At 47.2% G+C, this 17,249-nt stretch overlaps 1 protein-coding gene across 5 annotated transcripts in view; it reads left to right on the top strand.

The window, feature by feature from the left end:
• USP48 (ubiquitin specific peptidase 48) overlaps positions 1-17,249 on the top strand; it is a 39,635-nt gene that overhangs the window by 10,654 nt on the left and 11,732 nt on the right. For 4 of the 5 annotated variants that reach the window (XR_014171256.1, XM_081923119.1, XM_081923121.1 and 1 more), the window contains 7 exons: positions 1,261-1,410; positions 4,259-4,459; positions 7,482-7,596; positions 8,676-8,806; positions 11,495-11,563; positions 14,279-14,427; positions 16,270-16,392. Coding sequence is in view for 4 of the 5 variants with exons in the window: in XM_081923119.1 (XP_081779245.1) it covers positions 1,261-1,410; positions 4,259-4,459; positions 7,482-7,596; positions 8,676-8,806; positions 11,495-11,563; positions 14,279-14,427; positions 16,270-16,392 (938 nt within the window). In the remaining variant the exon portion in view is untranslated. The remainder of the gene's footprint in view (positions 1-1,260; positions 1,411-4,258; positions 4,460-7,481; positions 7,597-8,675; positions 8,807-11,494; positions 11,564-14,278; positions 14,428-16,269; positions 16,393-17,249) is intronic. The other variant, XM_081923120.1, reaches the window with a different exon arrangement.

The raw sequence follows: 17,249 nt of genomic DNA, 5'->3' as shown, positions 1-17,249 counted from the left end.
CACTGCAGGTTGCGAATGTGCCTCCTGCACGGATCATGTTCGCAACCCGAGCGTCCACTGTCCCCATTTCAGTTGATCACTTGCCCATCCAGTTCTTTCTTCCTAGCTGTTAGGGCATAGAGAGCCACCTTATAAGTAACCAAGTCATCAGTATCACTCTGCAGCCATTTCACACTGACCACCCTGGTTAGATTTGTTTCCTTTGTGTGAAAAGGACTGTTATGAATCAATTTCTTGGGTCTGTATATAGTGGATGTTGTCGTAAGTAATGGCAAATGTCCTCTACACATGGTTCCCACCAAGAGATGTTTTATATTGGTTGAGGAGGTGGCAAGTCAGCTTGGTGGTTGCATCAGAAACCTTACATGAGCTTAATCCTCCTTTGGTGGAAACCTGTAAATTACTCTCAAGAAAACATTGGCTCAGGGGGGGGCGTTATTATTGGGGGCAAATTGCCTCTGAATGCCATTTGCTGTGGCTCATAAGTGGAGAGCGTACTGTTGCACATGGGTCCCATAAGGGCATAGGGCATAGACCTCCAGGTATAGGGCGGTGTATAAAATGAATAAATAATAATAATTAATAATAATTTTGTGTTGGCCACTGTGCCACCAGGATAGTGGACTAGGTGGGTCCATTTTGGCTTGCTCCAGCTGCAGCCAGACTCTTCTGATATTTTTATTTTGGGGGTCTCCTCTCTAAGAGGGGGTCTCCAACCCCATATACACCCACTTGACTCCCTCGGTCAGCAGAACAGGCACTACTGCAGGTGCAACGTAATATCTGTTCTGCATTTATAAGAACTCAATATTTCAGTGTGGGAGCACCTGCACTCTGGAACTCCCTGCCTATTGATATCAGAGAGCTGCCTTCACTGTACTATATTTGGCACCTGCAAACAACATCACTGTTAAGAGAAAGCCTACCCAGATGTTTAGAGAGTTGGTGCAGGTTTTAATCTGTTTTTATTCTATAGTTCTATGAACGTTTGTTCAAAAGTCTGCAATTACTGTTGTTAATCCTTATTTATAGTTTGATTTTTTAAAAATCTGTTTTGGTTTCTTTTGGAATCAAGCAACATATGAATTTGATGAAACAAGATGTTTCCCCTGGGGTGAATGGATGTCTGTGGGAATGACTCTCAGTCAAGGCCTTTAGGGGTGTAGCAAAGGGATTCCTCTTTTGTGGGGGATGAGGGCCGGGCTCCGTTCTCAGTCCTAATTCTGTTGCTTGTCCCCCTCCCCCCCCCCAATTGGCCAGCTTTTTTGCAAGAGCTGGTAGAGAGGGACAACAGCAAGTTTGAGGAGTGGTGCACAGAGATGGCCGAGATGCGCAAGCAGAGCGTGGCCAGGGGCAAGATCAAGCACGAGGAGGTGAAGGAGCTCTACCAGAAGTTGCCTGCCAAAGCTGGTCTGTAAGATCTTCCATTTGTCTTTTAAAAAAAAATATTTGCAGTATTGCATGTTAAGGATAAGACTGTTGTAGGCGAGGTTTGGAGGGTGGGGTGACGAGTAAACCTCCTGAGGCTCCATCAAAGTGCCTTCCATCCCTGCCCCGCACCCACACAGTGCAAGCAGAGATCAGTGGAAGCTTTGCAAGAATTATCTTCCCAAATTCACATCAGCTGTGCTCTCTCTCTCTCTCTCTCGGGCATGTCTAAAAACATCTAAACATGTGAAAGCATTTAAAATTTGCCTTGCATTCCCCCCGCTCCCAATGTTTGGCTCTCTAATGAAGCCTTCCTAATTAGCAATATTTATATTACTTTTAGGGATGCAGGTGGCGCTGTGGGTAAAAACCTCAGCGCCTAGGACTTGCCGATCGCATGGTCAGCAGTTCGAATCCCTGCGGCAGGGTGCGCTCCCGTCGCTCGGTCCCAGCGCCTGCCAACCTAGCAGTTCGAAAGCACCCCCAGGTGCAAGTAGATAAATAGGGACCGTTTACTAGCGGGAAGGTAAACGGCGTTTCCGTGTGCGGCTCTGGCTCGCCAGATGCAGCTTGTCATGCTGGCCACGTGACCCGGAAGTGTCTGTGGACAGCGCTGGCTCCCGGCCTATAGAGTGAGATGAGCGCACAACCCTAGAGTCTGGCAAGACTGGCCCGTACGGGCAGGGGTACCTTTACCTTTATATTACTTTTATCAAATCCTGTGGCGTCTAGTTGCGGCCTGGAAAATTTCTGCATCTCTTGGTAAAGATAATCACTGCTGGCAACACTTGGAAGCAGTGGCCAGCCGCCTTAGTCTTAAATCCCAAGAGGAAATATTGGAACAACGTGTTGCATGGACATTGGGTGCCAGCCAAGTTTCCCTTTTGGTTTTTCCGGATAGTCTAATGTTCTGTACAGTACAACTAAACTGCTGCTAGGCCCCACGATATTTGTCTACCTGTTCTTCTGTCAACCTAGGGTGTTTTACGATCTGCAGTGACTTAAAATATTAAGAAACATGGCCACTGCTCTGTTTACTGAAGTGTTTGCTGCTCTGGGCTGCTTTATCAGGAAAGGCAGGATGTAAAATAAATAACAAAATAATTTGAGATTCAGGTGTTGGTCTGATGCAGTTGAAATAAATTAAAAAATTAAAAAAATTGTCCAGTAGCACCTTAGAGACCAACTAAGTTTGTTCTGGGTATAAGCTTTCATGCGCATGCCACAGGTCTTCAGATAATTTTACTTTACTTTATTGAGAGCCAGTGTGGTGTAGTGGTTAGAGTGTCAGAGTAGGACCTGGGAGAAACCAGGGTTCAAATCCCCGCCCCCTTCAGCCATGAAACTCACTGGGTGCCTCTCAGCCCAGCCCTGCCTTGTGGGGTTGTTGTGGGGAGAAAATGGAGAGGGGGAGAACCGTGCATTGCCACCTTGAGCTTCTGGGAGAGATAGGTAGGCTATAAATGAAATGAGATAAATGATGACATGTGGCAGAACGAACTGTTCCACTGTGGGCAAGGCTGGGGTGGTGTTGGTGTCCTTTAACGCTTCCCTTGTACAAATGACTCTTAAAAAAACACAAACCAGGACCAAGTATATTGGAAAGGGTGTGTCTAGCCCAACCTTCACTGTAATTGCACTAGTTTTCCACCTGCATGGAGTTCCCTTACATTAAGGGAGCAGTTGCACCCATGGCTTGCTCCTTCATGCATCCATGGGCTGAGGTTGTTCGTCCTCATTTTGGCTCAGTGCAGGGGAGAAAGTGAGGAGCTGGGATGTGGGTGGGCTGATGGAGCCTCTGTTTTGCTCTGGGAGTGTATGTGTGTGTGTGTGTGTGTGTGTGTGAGAGAGAGAGAGAGAGAGAGAGAGAGAGAGAGAGAGAGAACGAACGAACACACCACCATGCGGCTACATTTTCAGTGGCCTAAGCCCCTTTCTTGCTTTACCCCCCCCCCCAAATAGCTGGAGGGCCTTCTGAGGGTGGGGTGCTATAGTTAATTTTCTGAAGTCCAGGTTGTTGTCCTTTTTTACAAGTGTTATGCTTTCACAGTCTGAGTTAGCCCTAAGCAGAGTAGGCCCGTAGAAATTAACTGACAAGACTAACTTGGGTCCACTAATTTCCAGAGCTGCCTGGTTGGTGTTGACTCACAATGTGGCCTTTTTAGTGGTGTCTCCCCAGTTGTGCAGCTCCCTCCCTAGCAAAGTGTGCCTGCCTCCATCATTACTCCCTTCCAGGAGGAATTTTAAAATATTCCTGTTTACCCAGGTGTGTTCCGTGGCTGCATAATACTATCCCAGGCAACCCTAGAATCATTGGATGGAAGGATGTTCTTAACTCTTTCAAATTGCTTTTAGGGTTTTTTAAAAACTAACTCATTTTAGATGTTATCTGTAATAGTTTTTAATGTTGTTTCATTCTGTTTTCGAAGTGCTTGCTGCGCTTTTTTTTTTCAAATGCTACATCTGTTTTCCACCCTAGACTACTTAGGGAGAGAGGGAGGGATATAAATTAATGGACTCATAGAATTGTACTGTTGGAAAGGCACCCAAGGGTCATCTAGTCCAACCCCCTCCAATCCAGGAATCACAACTATAAATTATTTCAACGGGTCTACTCTGAGTAGGGCAGACTTGGATACAACCCAGTTTGTTTGTTTCTTGCCAAGTTGAAGATTAGATTGTTTAGATTTTGAGTTTTGCTGGCCAGGGGGTGGAATGTATGATCATGAAGCTTCACCGGTCAAGGCAGACACTCTTGGTGAGCCCAAGCAAACAGGGCTTGTGGCTCTGATGCCCCACCCCAGCCCTCCTGTCCTCCTCCTCCTTCCAGGCTGCCCCTATGACTTCGTGTCTCTTGAATGGCTGCAGCAGTGGCTGGATGAGTCAACGCCCCCCAAGCCCATCGATAACACGGCCTGCCTGTGCTCTCACGGAAAGTTGCACCCGGACAAAATACCCACCGTCAAAAGGGTCTCTGAATATGTCGCCGACTACTTCTACAAGAGATATGGAGGAGGACCCAGGCTGACAGGTAAGCCAAACCCCAGAAGGGAGCATGTCCCAGGAGAGCTTAGCTCAGGGGTCAGCAAACTTTTTTCAGCCGGGGGCTGGTCCACTGTCCCTCAGACCTTGTGGGGGGGCTGGACTATATTTTGAAAAAAAAAATATGAACGAATTCCTATGCCCCACAAATAACCCAGAGATGCATTTGAAATAAAAGCACACATTCGACTCATGTTAAAACACCAGGCAAGCCCCACAAATAAACCCAGAGATGCATTTTGAATAAAAGGACACATTCTACTCATGTAAAAACGTGCTGATTCCCAGACCCTCCATGGCCCGGATTTAAACGGTGATTGGGCCGGATCCGGCCCCGGGCCTTAGTTTGCCTACCCATAGCTTAGTTCCTTGCCACCTTTGCCTCCCGCATCATCTTGTGATGGTTGGACCACCCTGCCTTGTTAGAGGAGCGACCAGTCACGATGGCTCTGCTCTGTCTTCACGGTTGGAGGCAGTAAATCCATCTCAATGCCGGTTACTGGAAGCTGCAGGAGGGAAGAATTGTTCTGCTTGCAGGTCTCCAATAACGAGCACCTGGTTGAGAATAAGAGACTGGACTGGACGGGCCATTGGCTTCATCCAGCAAGGCTTTTATGCTCTTACTAGAGTTACATAACTTTTGATTGTTTGTTTATTGAATTTATATCCCACCAGTTTTCCCAGGGAGCTCAAGGTGGCATTTAATCCTCACCACAACCCTGTAAGGTAGGTTAGGCTGAGAGGTAGTGACTGGCCCCAGAGCTCACCCAGTAAGTTTCATGGCTGAGGGGCTGGGATTTGAACCCTCTCCTCTAAGGTCCTGCTATTCCCACATTCGAACCACTCCACCGGCTGTTGCAATTTCCTTAGCTTAGCAGGCATCTGCCAAGGAGCACAGTGTTTCCTGGAAAGGAGATGTGAGCAACGGGAGCCACTTGTTCCTTATGGAATCTATCCTGTGACTGGGGCCAAACAACAGTGTTTAAATAGGGCAAATTAAACCAAGTGATAAAAAGTGCATACTATTTGGAAAGAGAGGAGGTGAGTGGATGGGTTAACAACAACCACACACCCTTGAAACCTCCTCCTCTTGATACTGCCTTCCAAGTGGCAGAGTGCCAGCAAAATCTATTTTGCAGCACATGTGTTAACCTCCAAATGCCTATGCCACACTCTCTTCTGGTCCCATGCCTTTCTGCGGCTGGGAGAGCTCTTTGCTGCCCTGGCTGGTAAACTCACCTTCCTCTCAATTATGCCTCTCCCCCTCCCAAGTTCATTCCTGCCAGCTGCTGTTCTCAGGGCTGAATCTCGAGATGAAAGCTGTTAAACCCAAGAGAAGCTGATTCGCAAAGGCTGAGAGTGAAGCTGACACTCTCAGACTGAGGTTTCCCCTTTCCATAAAGCGCTTAGCCATCCCTCTCCTCCAGACAGGAACTGGCTGGTGTGCGTGTCTTTAATTGCCACTTAGTTATAATAGCATTTATAAGCTGCCTTTTTAAAAATTGCATGCAAGAGTGTTAAAGCATCTCAAAGAGTTCTGTCCAGTGTTAGTCCTATTTTACATAGAGCCACTGACATTAATGGCTACAGCTAAGTTAGGTCCATTCATTTCAATAGGTTTGCCTGGAGTAAAACTTAGTGGAGGTGCCCCAGAGATAACAGGAAATAATGACCCATGCAGATTCAGACTAACTCTCTAACCACACTTGGCAATGCAAGCTTTGCAGCAAACGTCAAAATACCAACACAGTAGAGGTGCTTGCCTACAATGTTCCCAAGTGCTGGTGCTGCTACGCTGAAAGCCTTAGTTTGGGTAGTCATAAACAGAGTTCTCCTCCATGGGATGTGGAAGGGGCACTGGTAGCTCAGTGGTGTAGCATCTGCCGGGCAAGAAGAAGTCCCATGTTCAATCCCCATCTCTAGGTAGGGCTGGGAGAGACACTCTGCTAAAAGCCCCAGAGAGCCACTGCTGCCAGTCAGTGTAGACAGTACTGAGCTAGATGGAGCAATGGTCTGGCTTGGTATAGGGCAGCTTCCTGTGTCCCTATGTCTCCCTTTCTACAGGCAGGAGAAAGGTTAACTGCTTGATACAATCAGGGAAGTTTATTTTTTTAAAATAAATTATATTTTATTAATTTTCCATAGACTCGTGCCACATCACAATTTCTATTAAATTTTCGGTTTTTGACTTCCTTCGGCTTCTCTGCCAATCATCCAAATTCTAATTTCTTTAAATACACATTTCCAAATTTTGATATTGCCTTTATACCTACCCCCCACTTCTATTTTGCCTTTTTACAATATTTCTTATACTGTTACAGAGCTTCTCTAAATGCCACTAACGTTATTCCATTATCACTTAAACATTCCCAGTATTCAACTAATTTCCCCCAGTCCTCGATGAACTTTTGATCTCGTAGATATCTGATCTTCCCAGTCAGTTTATCAAGTTCTGCATAGTCCATCAGCTTCATTCTTGCCACTGTTACTGCATATTGGAAAAGTTTGTGGTCCTTTCTATTTATTTCATTACCAACAATTCCTAAGAGAAAAGCCTCTGGTTTCTTAACAAATGTATATTTCAACATTTTTTTCAGCTCATTATATATCGACTCCCAGAAGCTTTTCACTTTCTTACATTCCCACCACATATGATAGAATGTACCATCTTTTTCTTTACGTTTCCAACACCTCTTACATGTTTTGTACATTTTTGCAAGTTTTACTGGTGTAATATACCATCTGTATATCATTTTCATGACATTTCCCTTTAATGCAGTACATGCACAATCAGGGAAGTTTAAAAGGTCTGATTAACATGCCCCGATGGCATCCTAAAGAGGGGAAAGGAAGCTGGATAAAGCAGGTCTTTGGGTGGAGGAAAGCTGCATCATTGTCTCAGCTGCTTTAGATCTAAGCCCTGCCCTATGGAAGGACACCTTGTCCAGAATGCACAGCAAGGGATATTGTAGTGAGGATGATGGTATTTTTGCTCGTGTCTTCCTCCTCAGTCAAAGCACTCTGCAGGGACTGTGTGGTGGAGAGGTGCCGAGTCCTGCGGCTGAAGAACCAGCTGAACGAGGACTACAAAACTGTCTCCAACTTGCTGAAGGTGACCGTCAAAGGGTAAGCAAGTCCCCTTTTCAAGTGTGCAGAGAGTGGCTGTCGGTGGGGGGGGGGTGTACTTTGCTGGAGACATTTTTGTAAAGAGAGCAAGTGGCTTTGAAATCAATAGCTTCATTCATTTTATTTAAAAGCATTTCTAGGCTGTTTAATATTTAAATGTAGCTGGGGGAAATTAAATGTCTTTGCAAGATCTCTGAAGCAACTACAGTCATACCTCATGTTACATCCGCTTCATGTTACAGTGGTACCTCGGGTTAAGTAAGTACTTAATTCGTTCCAGAGGTCCGTTCTTAACCTGAAACTGTTCTTAACCTGAAGCACCACTTTAGCTAATGGGGCCTCCTGCTGCCACGCCACCGAAGCACAATTTCTGTTCTCATCCTGAAGCAAAGTTCTAACCCTGAGGTACTATTTCTGGGTTAGCGGAGTCTGTAACCTGAAGCGTATGTAACCCGAGGTACCACTGGTACATCCTTTCAGGTTATGTCCTGCGGCAACCCGGAAGTACTGGAAAGGGTTACTTCCGGGTTTCGCCGCATGAGCAGAAGCAGTGAATCGCAACCTGTGTGTGTGCAGATGTGCCGCTGCAGGTTGCGCTCTTTTCATGTTGCGAACGGGCCTCCGGAACAGATCCCGTTCACAACCAGAGGTACCACTGTAATAGATAATTTCTTCATGCGCAAGATTTGAACTCCAGTCCTTCCCAGTGGTGGTTTGACAATCCAGCCATTGGTGCCATGCCAGACACACAGCCGCAGAACCAGAAAGTCCAGTTATGATAAGTGGAATAAAAATGAAATATGAGTTTGACTCGGTAAGGCTTTGATTTATAGTGGGGTTTTGTACAATAGTACAGTAAACTCCCTTCCATCTCGGTCACAATGGCCACTATGGAGAAATTATCCCAGTGGATGGGAGCTCAACCTGTAAAGGATTTCCCAAGTCTGTTTCGGTGTCACGCGGATGACTGCATACGTGCTTGAACACTTTGTGCTTGGTAATTGTTTTAAAAAAATTCAGTGAAGTTTGTATTAAAGAAAAAGATCTTCACAGTGTGTTGTCTCTTTGTCTCCTTTCAGGAATGATGGGTTTTGGGTTGGGAAATCGTCATTGCGGAGTTGGCGCCAGCTGGCCCTGGAGCAGCTGGATGACCCAGACGAGGATGCCGATCAGAGCAACGGCAGGATGAACGGTGATGCCAAAAGCAAAGGTAGCCTCCTGTCTCTGCCTCCCCACTCCCCTTTATACGGACACACAGGTCTTTGCAGCCTCCATGCCTAGCATTGCCTTCCCATCACAATGGGATGATGGCTGGACTCTGACACTGTTAACGGCCTCAGCGCACGAGGGGCTCCACAGTTGATCCTGTACTCTTGAGCTGGTGAAATCTGGAATGTGGAACCCCCTCAAGGACGAATCATTATTATTATTGGTAGAGCATGAAACCCTTAATCACAGGATCACGGGTTCAAGCCCCATTTTGGGTGGAAGATTCCTGTGCTGCAGAGAGTTGGACTTGGATGATCCTCGTGGTCCTTTCCAATTCTGTGATTCTATGAATTATTATTTACACTAGGCCCACAAGTTACACATATTCTTCTTATTTGATTGCAACTTTAGCCAGATTGCAAATAAATAAATAGGTAGGTAGATAGATAGATAGATAGATAGAGGAGACCCTTGCTTGCTTGGCTCTGGAGCCTCTTGCAAGATCTTGCGGAGCCACCCAAAGGATTTTCCTTTGCAGAAGCAGCTTTTGAAGCCCTTTGCCTTGCTTTACAGGGCTCTTGGACAATCGCACAAGGCCCTGCCATATGTTCCGGCAATATCTTGCAGAACAGTTAAGAAATCTCGCAAGATCTGAGACCGCAGAGGTGGTTCCAGGGGTCATTCTGGCTTTTCCTAATTTTGCCTTTGAGCACAGATCCCTGGAACGAAACCCCAGCGTAAGCTGTAGCCCCCCGGTATTTATTTTATTGCATTTATATCCCACCCTTTTCTGTGAGGAGCTTCCAGGTGCCATGCATTGTTCTCCCCACACCGCCCTCATTTCATCCTTCCAGCAGCCCTGGGTGGTAAGTTAGGCTGAGTGGCAGCAAATGGCTCAAAGTCCCGCCCAGTGAGTTCCATGGCCAAGTTAGGGATTTAAGTGTGGTCTCTCCCCAGGTCATAGTCCCAACACACTAAGCCCAGGGGTCAGCAACCTTTTTCAGCTGTGGGCCGGTCCACCGTCCCTCAGACCATGTGGTGGGCTGGACTATATTTTGAAGAGGGGAAAAAAGAACGAATTTCTCTACCCCACAGACAACCCAGAGATGCATTTTAAATAAAAGCACACATTCTACTCATGTAAAAACACCAGGCAGGCCCCACAAATAACCCAGAGGTGCATTTTAAATAAAAGGACACATTCTACTCATGTAAAAACACGCTGATTCCCGGACTGTCCATGGGCTGGATTAAGAAGGCGATTGGGCCACATCGAGCCCCTGGGCCTTAGGTTGCCTACCCCTTCTCTAAGCATTGTTGTCCAGCAATTATTTTTACTTCGCCCCCTTTCTGTGTGACACAAGAGTTAAGATCAACCTTTGAGAGAGGACTTTGCTTTATTTTATTTTTCTCTTTTTGTTTTCATTTAGATAAGCCTTAATAAAAAAAGAAAAACTAACTTTGAGAGAGGACTTTGTATATACTTTTTTCGTTCCTTCCTTCCTTTCCTCCATCCTCTTTTTAATTTTTATTCAGATTAGTTTGGGTTTTTTACAATGAAAAAGTTTCAATAAAATTTTATGGAAAGAAACAAAAACAAACTGCGGTTCTTATGCATGTCCTAAATAGGATTGTAAAGTCAGTTCCATGATCGGTCCCCTAATGTGTGACTCACTGTGGATATCACATCTCTTCACCTTTTTCACAAGACTGTTAACAAAGAAGTTGGCCCTCAGCATCACAAGTACATTCTAAAAGACACAGCACAAAAGGAGAAAGGGACAGAGAGGGAAAAGGGGAAATGCACGAACCGGAGGCACCAAAATGGTGGTTCTTACAATGACCAGCTGGAGTAGAGACAGTTCAGAGACAGGAGCAGTTGAGTGGCCGCCTATGTCTCAGGAGTTGTGTGGCAAAGGTCTCTAAACACCAGGAAGCAAACCCTGTTCACCTGAATCCATTCCTTTCAGCTGAGGAGGCCATTGGGAGCACACAGTAATGTAAACCTCAGCATCTGCTGTGGCGTGCTGCTGTTGTTAATTAAATTTATATATTGCCCTTCATCCAAAGATCACAGGGCAATTAGAACATAAAAACACAAAATGCATAAGAATAATAATAATATAATATCTTTATTGTCATTGCCCCCTCTCGGGGACAACAAAATTACTTGGCTGCTCCATCCACCCAGGTAGGGCACTCCACACAAAATCAGAACAACTATAAAAACACTAATTAAAACAATACAGTATAATACAGCAAGGAAGATTAGATGACTTTCAAAGTCCAGGTTTCCCATTCAGGGCCGAGATCGCTCTGGAGAAGAAGCTGTTCTTGAGACGGCTCGTTCTTGTCTTCATCGTCCTGTATCTCCGTCCCGACGGCAGGAGCTCGAAGAGACAGTGACCAGGATGTGATGGATCTTTTACTATGTCCAGTGCCTTCCTATGGCACGTTATTATTATAAGAATAAACAGTAACGCCCCCAATAAAAGGCCTTAGATTGCTTAACAGCCCATAGGCATGTTTGAAGAGGGATGTTTTCATCTGGAAACTAAAGATCTGTAATGAAGGCAGCAGACGAACCTCTCTAGGAAGAGTATTCCACAAACGGAATAGAGAATCATTGCAGAAGAGGCCTGGTTTTTTCCCTGTTCTCACTCTGTGGCGTCCTCTCCTTGCTTTCCAGATGAATCCATCGCCGAGAAGCGGGAGGAAGAGGACCTGAAGTTCAACGAGGACATCATCTGCCCCCATGGTGAGGGCTGGGGCTGCTTTTCAAATGTCTGTTTGAATGATTGATTCCGTTTCTGTATTGCCCTTACTCTGATGGGAGCGCAGAGCAGTGGACAGCATGAAAATGCAATTTAAAAAAACCCACTTCTAAAATAAAAAATACAAAGCAAGTGCCAGCTGCTGAAATTTCAGCAAACTCATCTTAACATATATGCCCCACTATGTACTGTATTTATTCCCTACCTTTCCTCAGATAAGCTTTGGGTGGCATGTATAGTTCTCCACCCACCTCTTTGCAATGTTCTCATCACCACAGCCCTGCAAGGCAGGTCTGGCTGAAAGAAAGAGACTGCCCCAAGGAAACACAATGAGCTTTACTACAGCTAAGTGAAAATTTGAATCTAGGCCCTTCCCTATTTCTAGCCCCACTGCTTGAACCGTTACACCCTACTTAGTCCAATACAACAACAGTTTCCAGTGGGGTAGGAAATCTCCAGGGCTTTCCTATAAGGGTAAAACCGGCCTCCCTAAAATACCCATGTGTTTCAGCAGGGTGGAGAGCGAGCCGATTCTTAGTGTTCAGAAAAGAGTGAGAGGACTTCCAGTTCGCCTCCTAGGCTGCCCTCTCCCCCTGACACCAGGAATGCAGTGCTCCTGTATCCCAGTTGCTGTAGACTGCAGGAGGGGAGAGTGCTATTGTGCTCCAGTCTTGTGTGCTAGTTTCCCCACAGGCATCTGATTGGCCACTGCAGGAACAGGATGCTGGACTAGCTGGGCCACTGGCTGGATCCAGAAGGCTCATGTTCTTTTGAGAGAAGGTGCTCCCCCAAGGATGCTAGCAGCCAGGGATGTTCGTGTAGGCCCAGGCCATTTTCTGTGGCTGTAAAATGAGAGAATCTCACATACAAATGCCTCCTACTCCCTTACCGCTTTTATAGCTGGGTTGCGTTGAACAAGACATAATCTCAGTGCGAGTGTTTGTTTTGGAGGATGCCCTTCAGAAAGGTAATTTGCTTAAGAAGTCAAGGCGCACGTGCTCGCCTCCGCATATGCCATTGCTTCTGGCAATTAGCAAAGCCTAAGGAAGCCCTTAGTGTGCTCCTCTCCCAGATCTCAAGCAATTGCAGGCTCAGCGACTACGTTGGCCCCTGCGTTTGGCGCACACCCATTTCCTGATGCTTGGGTCGCCCCTGGAGCAGGAGGTAAAACAAAAGCGTATTCTCCTCCTCCGCCTTAATTGCCAGCTACGTCTCCCTAATTGCCCTGTAACCTTAGAGACTGCACAGAAAGGAGCTGTGCTGGAAAGTGGAAGGCCTTCTTGAGATGATGCGGCTCCTTACCAAGCACATAGCAAATTATTAATGTGCAACGGGCCTTTTTTTTTTGGCAGGCTTTCTGCTCTGCAACGGAGGCAGGAATAGGTGCGCTCTGCAAGGAGCCCTCAGTCCTGGGGGGCAGGAAGAGGGGGAGGCTGGTCTTGGCTTGCATCCAGCGGCTTCATGTGGTGGTTCCTTCCTCTGTGAGCCTCGGATGCTGATGTGTTTTCTGGTTAGAATAAGAGCAGGGTGGGAAGGGATACCTAGGAATAGGCTGGATCAGGCCTAAAGGGGCCCATCTAGTCCAGCATCCTGTTCTCACGCAGTGGCCAACCAAATGCCCGTTCTGGGAAGCCCACAAGCAGGACCCCTGAGCCACAAGAGAACTCTCTTGTGTGGTTTCCAGGAGCTGGCATTCAGAAGCATTGATGCCTCTGGCTGTGGAGGGCAGAGCATAGCCATTGTGGCTGACAGCCATTGATAACTATCCTCCACGAATTTGCCTGATCCTCTGATTTATAAGCCATTCAAGTTGGTGGCCATCGCGGCATCTTGCGGCGGGGAGTTCCATAGTCAACTTACTTGGTGTGTGAGAAGGCCTTCCTTTCATCTGTCTTGGATTTCCTAAATACCAACTTTGTTAGATGGCCCCGGCTTTTTGCTTTGGCGCTACTTTCCCTTAAAAACCAAAAGGAGCAGCCTTATACTGAATCCGACCGTTGGCCCACCTTAGCCGAGTGTTGTGTACACAGACCGGCAGCAGCTTCTCATGGGTTTCAGGCAGGAAAGCTTTCCAAAGGAAGATTACAGTCCCTCGTGGTACTGAGAAAGGACTGGTTTTTAAAGGAGCAAAACCAAGCTGTCTGTTTTTGTCCAATGTTCCCCAAACTTGGGTCTCCAGCTGTTTTTGAACTGCAACTCCCTTTATCCCTAGCAGGGATGATGGGAATTGTAGTCCGGAAACAGCTGGAGACACGAGTTGGGAAACACTGGTCTACACTGATTGACAGCAGCTTCTCTGGGTTCCTCTCCTGCCCCACTGCTCTCCGCCAACTAATTCCTCCTCCTGGGGGGCTTGTCAAAAATCATGTGTGGGGAAGGGTTAATGCTTTGAAAACTGGTCTCCGGGGTGCTTGGTGTTTTAATGGACCAATTTGGACCTGAAGTGTTCTCACCCACCTGCCCCGGGATTCCTGCCAGCTCTGTGAACTAGGAAGCATGCACCCGAAAGCTGCTAAAAAGGGAACCTCACAATTGTTCCATATTAAAAAGCAGCGTCCATTGGGGACCATTTGGCTCCTTCGGACTCCTGTTTGGTGGCTAACCCAGGGGAGTTTTAAAGGGGGGGCCCTCGAACTGAGATGTGCCTCTTTTTGCTCGAGTCAACTGCATTTCTCTGGCGGTTTTCTCCCCTCCCGCAGGCAACCTGTGCATATCAGAGAACGAGAGGAGGGTGGTCTCCGGAGAAGCCTGGGAAAAGCTGCAGCGCTACTTCCGGAATGCCCCTGAGTTCCCAAACAGCAAAGACTCCTGTTCTCAGTGCAAGGTGGCGGACTCCTCTTCATTGGGGGTTTTTAAAGAGAGGCTGGATGTCCACCTGTCATGGATGCTCTAGTTGAGATTCCTGCATTGCAGGGGGTTGAACTAGCTGACCCCGGAGGGTCCCTGCCAAATCTTCAATTCTGTGATTCTATAAGGGTTGCATTTTCCCTGCCTCAGGCGGAGTGTGCTCTGTGTCTGAGAATGCCCCAGAAACCCAAACACTAGGAAATTTTGCAGGCAAATGAGCCGTAGAGGGGCCAGGGGAGGTTTGCCCAATGCCTGCAGGACAGTTCTGGGTTTGCTTGTGCTATGTAGGAAGCAACCCTAAGCATACTCATTGGTTCATCTACCTCAGTATTGTCAACAAATGACTGGCAATATCCAGGGCTTTTGTCCCAGGGACTGAAGCTCAGGCCTTCTGCAGGTCCTCTGCCACTCAGCTATAGTGCTTAGAAATAAAGCAAGAGCTGATTTAGATGTGAGCATAAGAAACTACAGTGGTGCCTCGCAAGACAAAAAGAATCCGTTCCGCGAGTCTCTTCGTCTTGCGGTTTTTTCGTCTTGCGAAGCAAGCCCATTAGCGGCTTAGCGGATCAGCTGATAAGCGGCTTAGCGGATCAGCAGTTCAGCTGATTAGCGGCTTAGCGGCTCAGCTGTTAAGCGGCTTAGCGGATCAGCTGATAAGCGGCTTAGCGGATCAGCTGATAAGCGGCTTAGCGGATCAGCTGATAAGCGGCTTAGCGGATCAGCTGATAAGCGGCTTAGCGGATCAGCTGATAAGCGGCTTAGCGGATCAGCTGATAAGCGGCTTAGCGGATCAGCTGATAAGCGGCTTAGCGGATCAGCTGATAAGCGGCTTAGCGGATCAGCTGATAAGCGGCTTAGCGGATCAGCTGATAAGCGGCTTAGCGGATCAGCTGATAAGCGGCTTAGCGGATCAGCTGATAAGCGGCTTAGCGGATCAGCTGATAAGCGGCTTAGCGGATCAGCTGATAAGCGGCTTAGCGGATCAGCTGATAAGCGGCTTAGCGGATCAGCTGATAAGCGGCTTAGCGGATCAGCTGATAAGCGGCTTAGCGGATCAGCTGATAAGCGGCTTAGCGGATCAGCTGATAAGCGGCTTAGCGGATCAGCTGATAAGCGGCTTAGCGGATCAGCTGATAAGCGGCTTAGCGGATCAGCTGATAAGCGGCTTGGGGAAAAGGGGGGAGGGGGAAAAACCCGCAGGAAGTCGCAAGACATTTTCGTCTTGCGAAGCAAGCCCATAGGAAATTAGTTTTGCGAAGCACCTCCAAAACGGAAAACCCTTTCGTCTAGCGGGTTTTCCGTCTTGCGAGGCATTCGTCTTGCGGGGCACCACTGTACGGAGTTGATTCAACCTAGCTCAATATTTCCTAAGACTGTTCCCCACGGCACAGTCCCTGCAGCCAAAGAATCGCAGGCACCGTTGCCACAACCCTTGACTTCAAGCCGCGCTTCCCAAAGTGGTTGGTACCACCTCTTTGGGGGTGCTGATATTTTCTAGGGGGACGGCAAGAGGCAAGGGCGCAGCAGGGATACGTTGGCTATGGATATGACTGTCGGACTGGTATCTCTGGAGCAAGTCCATCAGTTTTGTTGATTTCCTTAAACGAAATAGTTTTAGCTGGATTTTGAATGGACGTGCAATTAATGGTTCCTTCGCCAGTTGTGCCAACCGCTGTTCTGAGTAATGAGGCAGCACTGGGGATAGGTTTATGGAACCAGGGACACCCCGCCCCCCCCAATAAAAAGTTTGGGAATCAATGCTGTAAAGCAAAAACATAGCTCCCCCACCCCCAGTTTCTTTCGATCAGGATGGGGAGTGACTCCCATGTGTGTTTTTCTGCAGATTCTGGAACGGGAAGGGGAAGAGAATGAGGCCCTCCACAAAATGATGGCTGGCGAGCAGAAGGCATCTCTGCCAAACCTCTTCCAGGACAAAAACCGGCCTTGCCTCAGCAGCTGGCCAGAGGTGGGAAGTCCAGGAGTTCATGGTAGCAGGGTGGGGTGCTTGTGTGCGTGTCTCAGAATGAGTGCATATAGTTGCAGCGGCAGAGGTTACTTATGGTCGCCTTCTTGTCAATATATACATGTACACACATATATATGTTGTATGTAGACTGCTTACTGTATTTTTCGCACCAGACCCCAAGACGCACCTAGTTTTTGGAGGAGGAAAACAAGAAAAAAAATATTCTGAATCCCAGAAGCCAGAACAGCAAGAGGGATCGCTGCGCAGTGAAAGCAGCAATCCCTCTTGCTGTTCTAGCTTCTGGGGTAGCTGCGCAGCCTGCATTCACTTCACAAGACGCACACACATTTCCCCTTACTTTTTAGGATAGAAAAAGTGAGTCTTATAGAGCAAAAAATATGGTAATCATCAAAAGCCTCTTAAGTCCTTTCACAATGGCGACTGGTAGATGATAGATTGTTTCCGTTGCTAGCTGTACTCAGACCAACCCAGTCCTGTGGAACTCTCTGCCTCCAGAGATCCAGCGGGTGCCTTCCGCCTTCTGTGTCCACTTTTAAACGCCTGCTGAAACCACTTCTATCCTGCCAGGCCAATGCAGGCAATTAAGAATGGTTAACTGAGTTCTGTTTCTTAACATGGCTTTTTATTGTATGGTTTTATGCTTTTTAGTGCTGTAAACCACCACCCCCACACAGTTAGACGCAGTGGTTTGCAAATATTTTTACAAATATATCTGGTTTAATGGACATGGCTCATGTTCATTAACTTCAGGGGGTCTACTGTGAGTAGGGCTTAGTTGAATACAACCCATAACAATACGGCATTATTTAGGTTTATAATTTGCCGTTCACTCAAAA

Source organism: Podarcis melisellensis (genome assembly GCF_964234715.1).
Source record: "Podarcis melisellensis genome assembly, chromosome: 8".
Taxonomy (NCBI): domain Eukaryota; kingdom Metazoa; phylum Chordata; class Lepidosauria; order Squamata; family Lacertidae; genus Podarcis; species Podarcis melisellensis.
The sequence above is the reverse complement of the archived record's forward strand: the minus strand, read 5'-3'. Positions and strand labels throughout refer to the sequence as shown.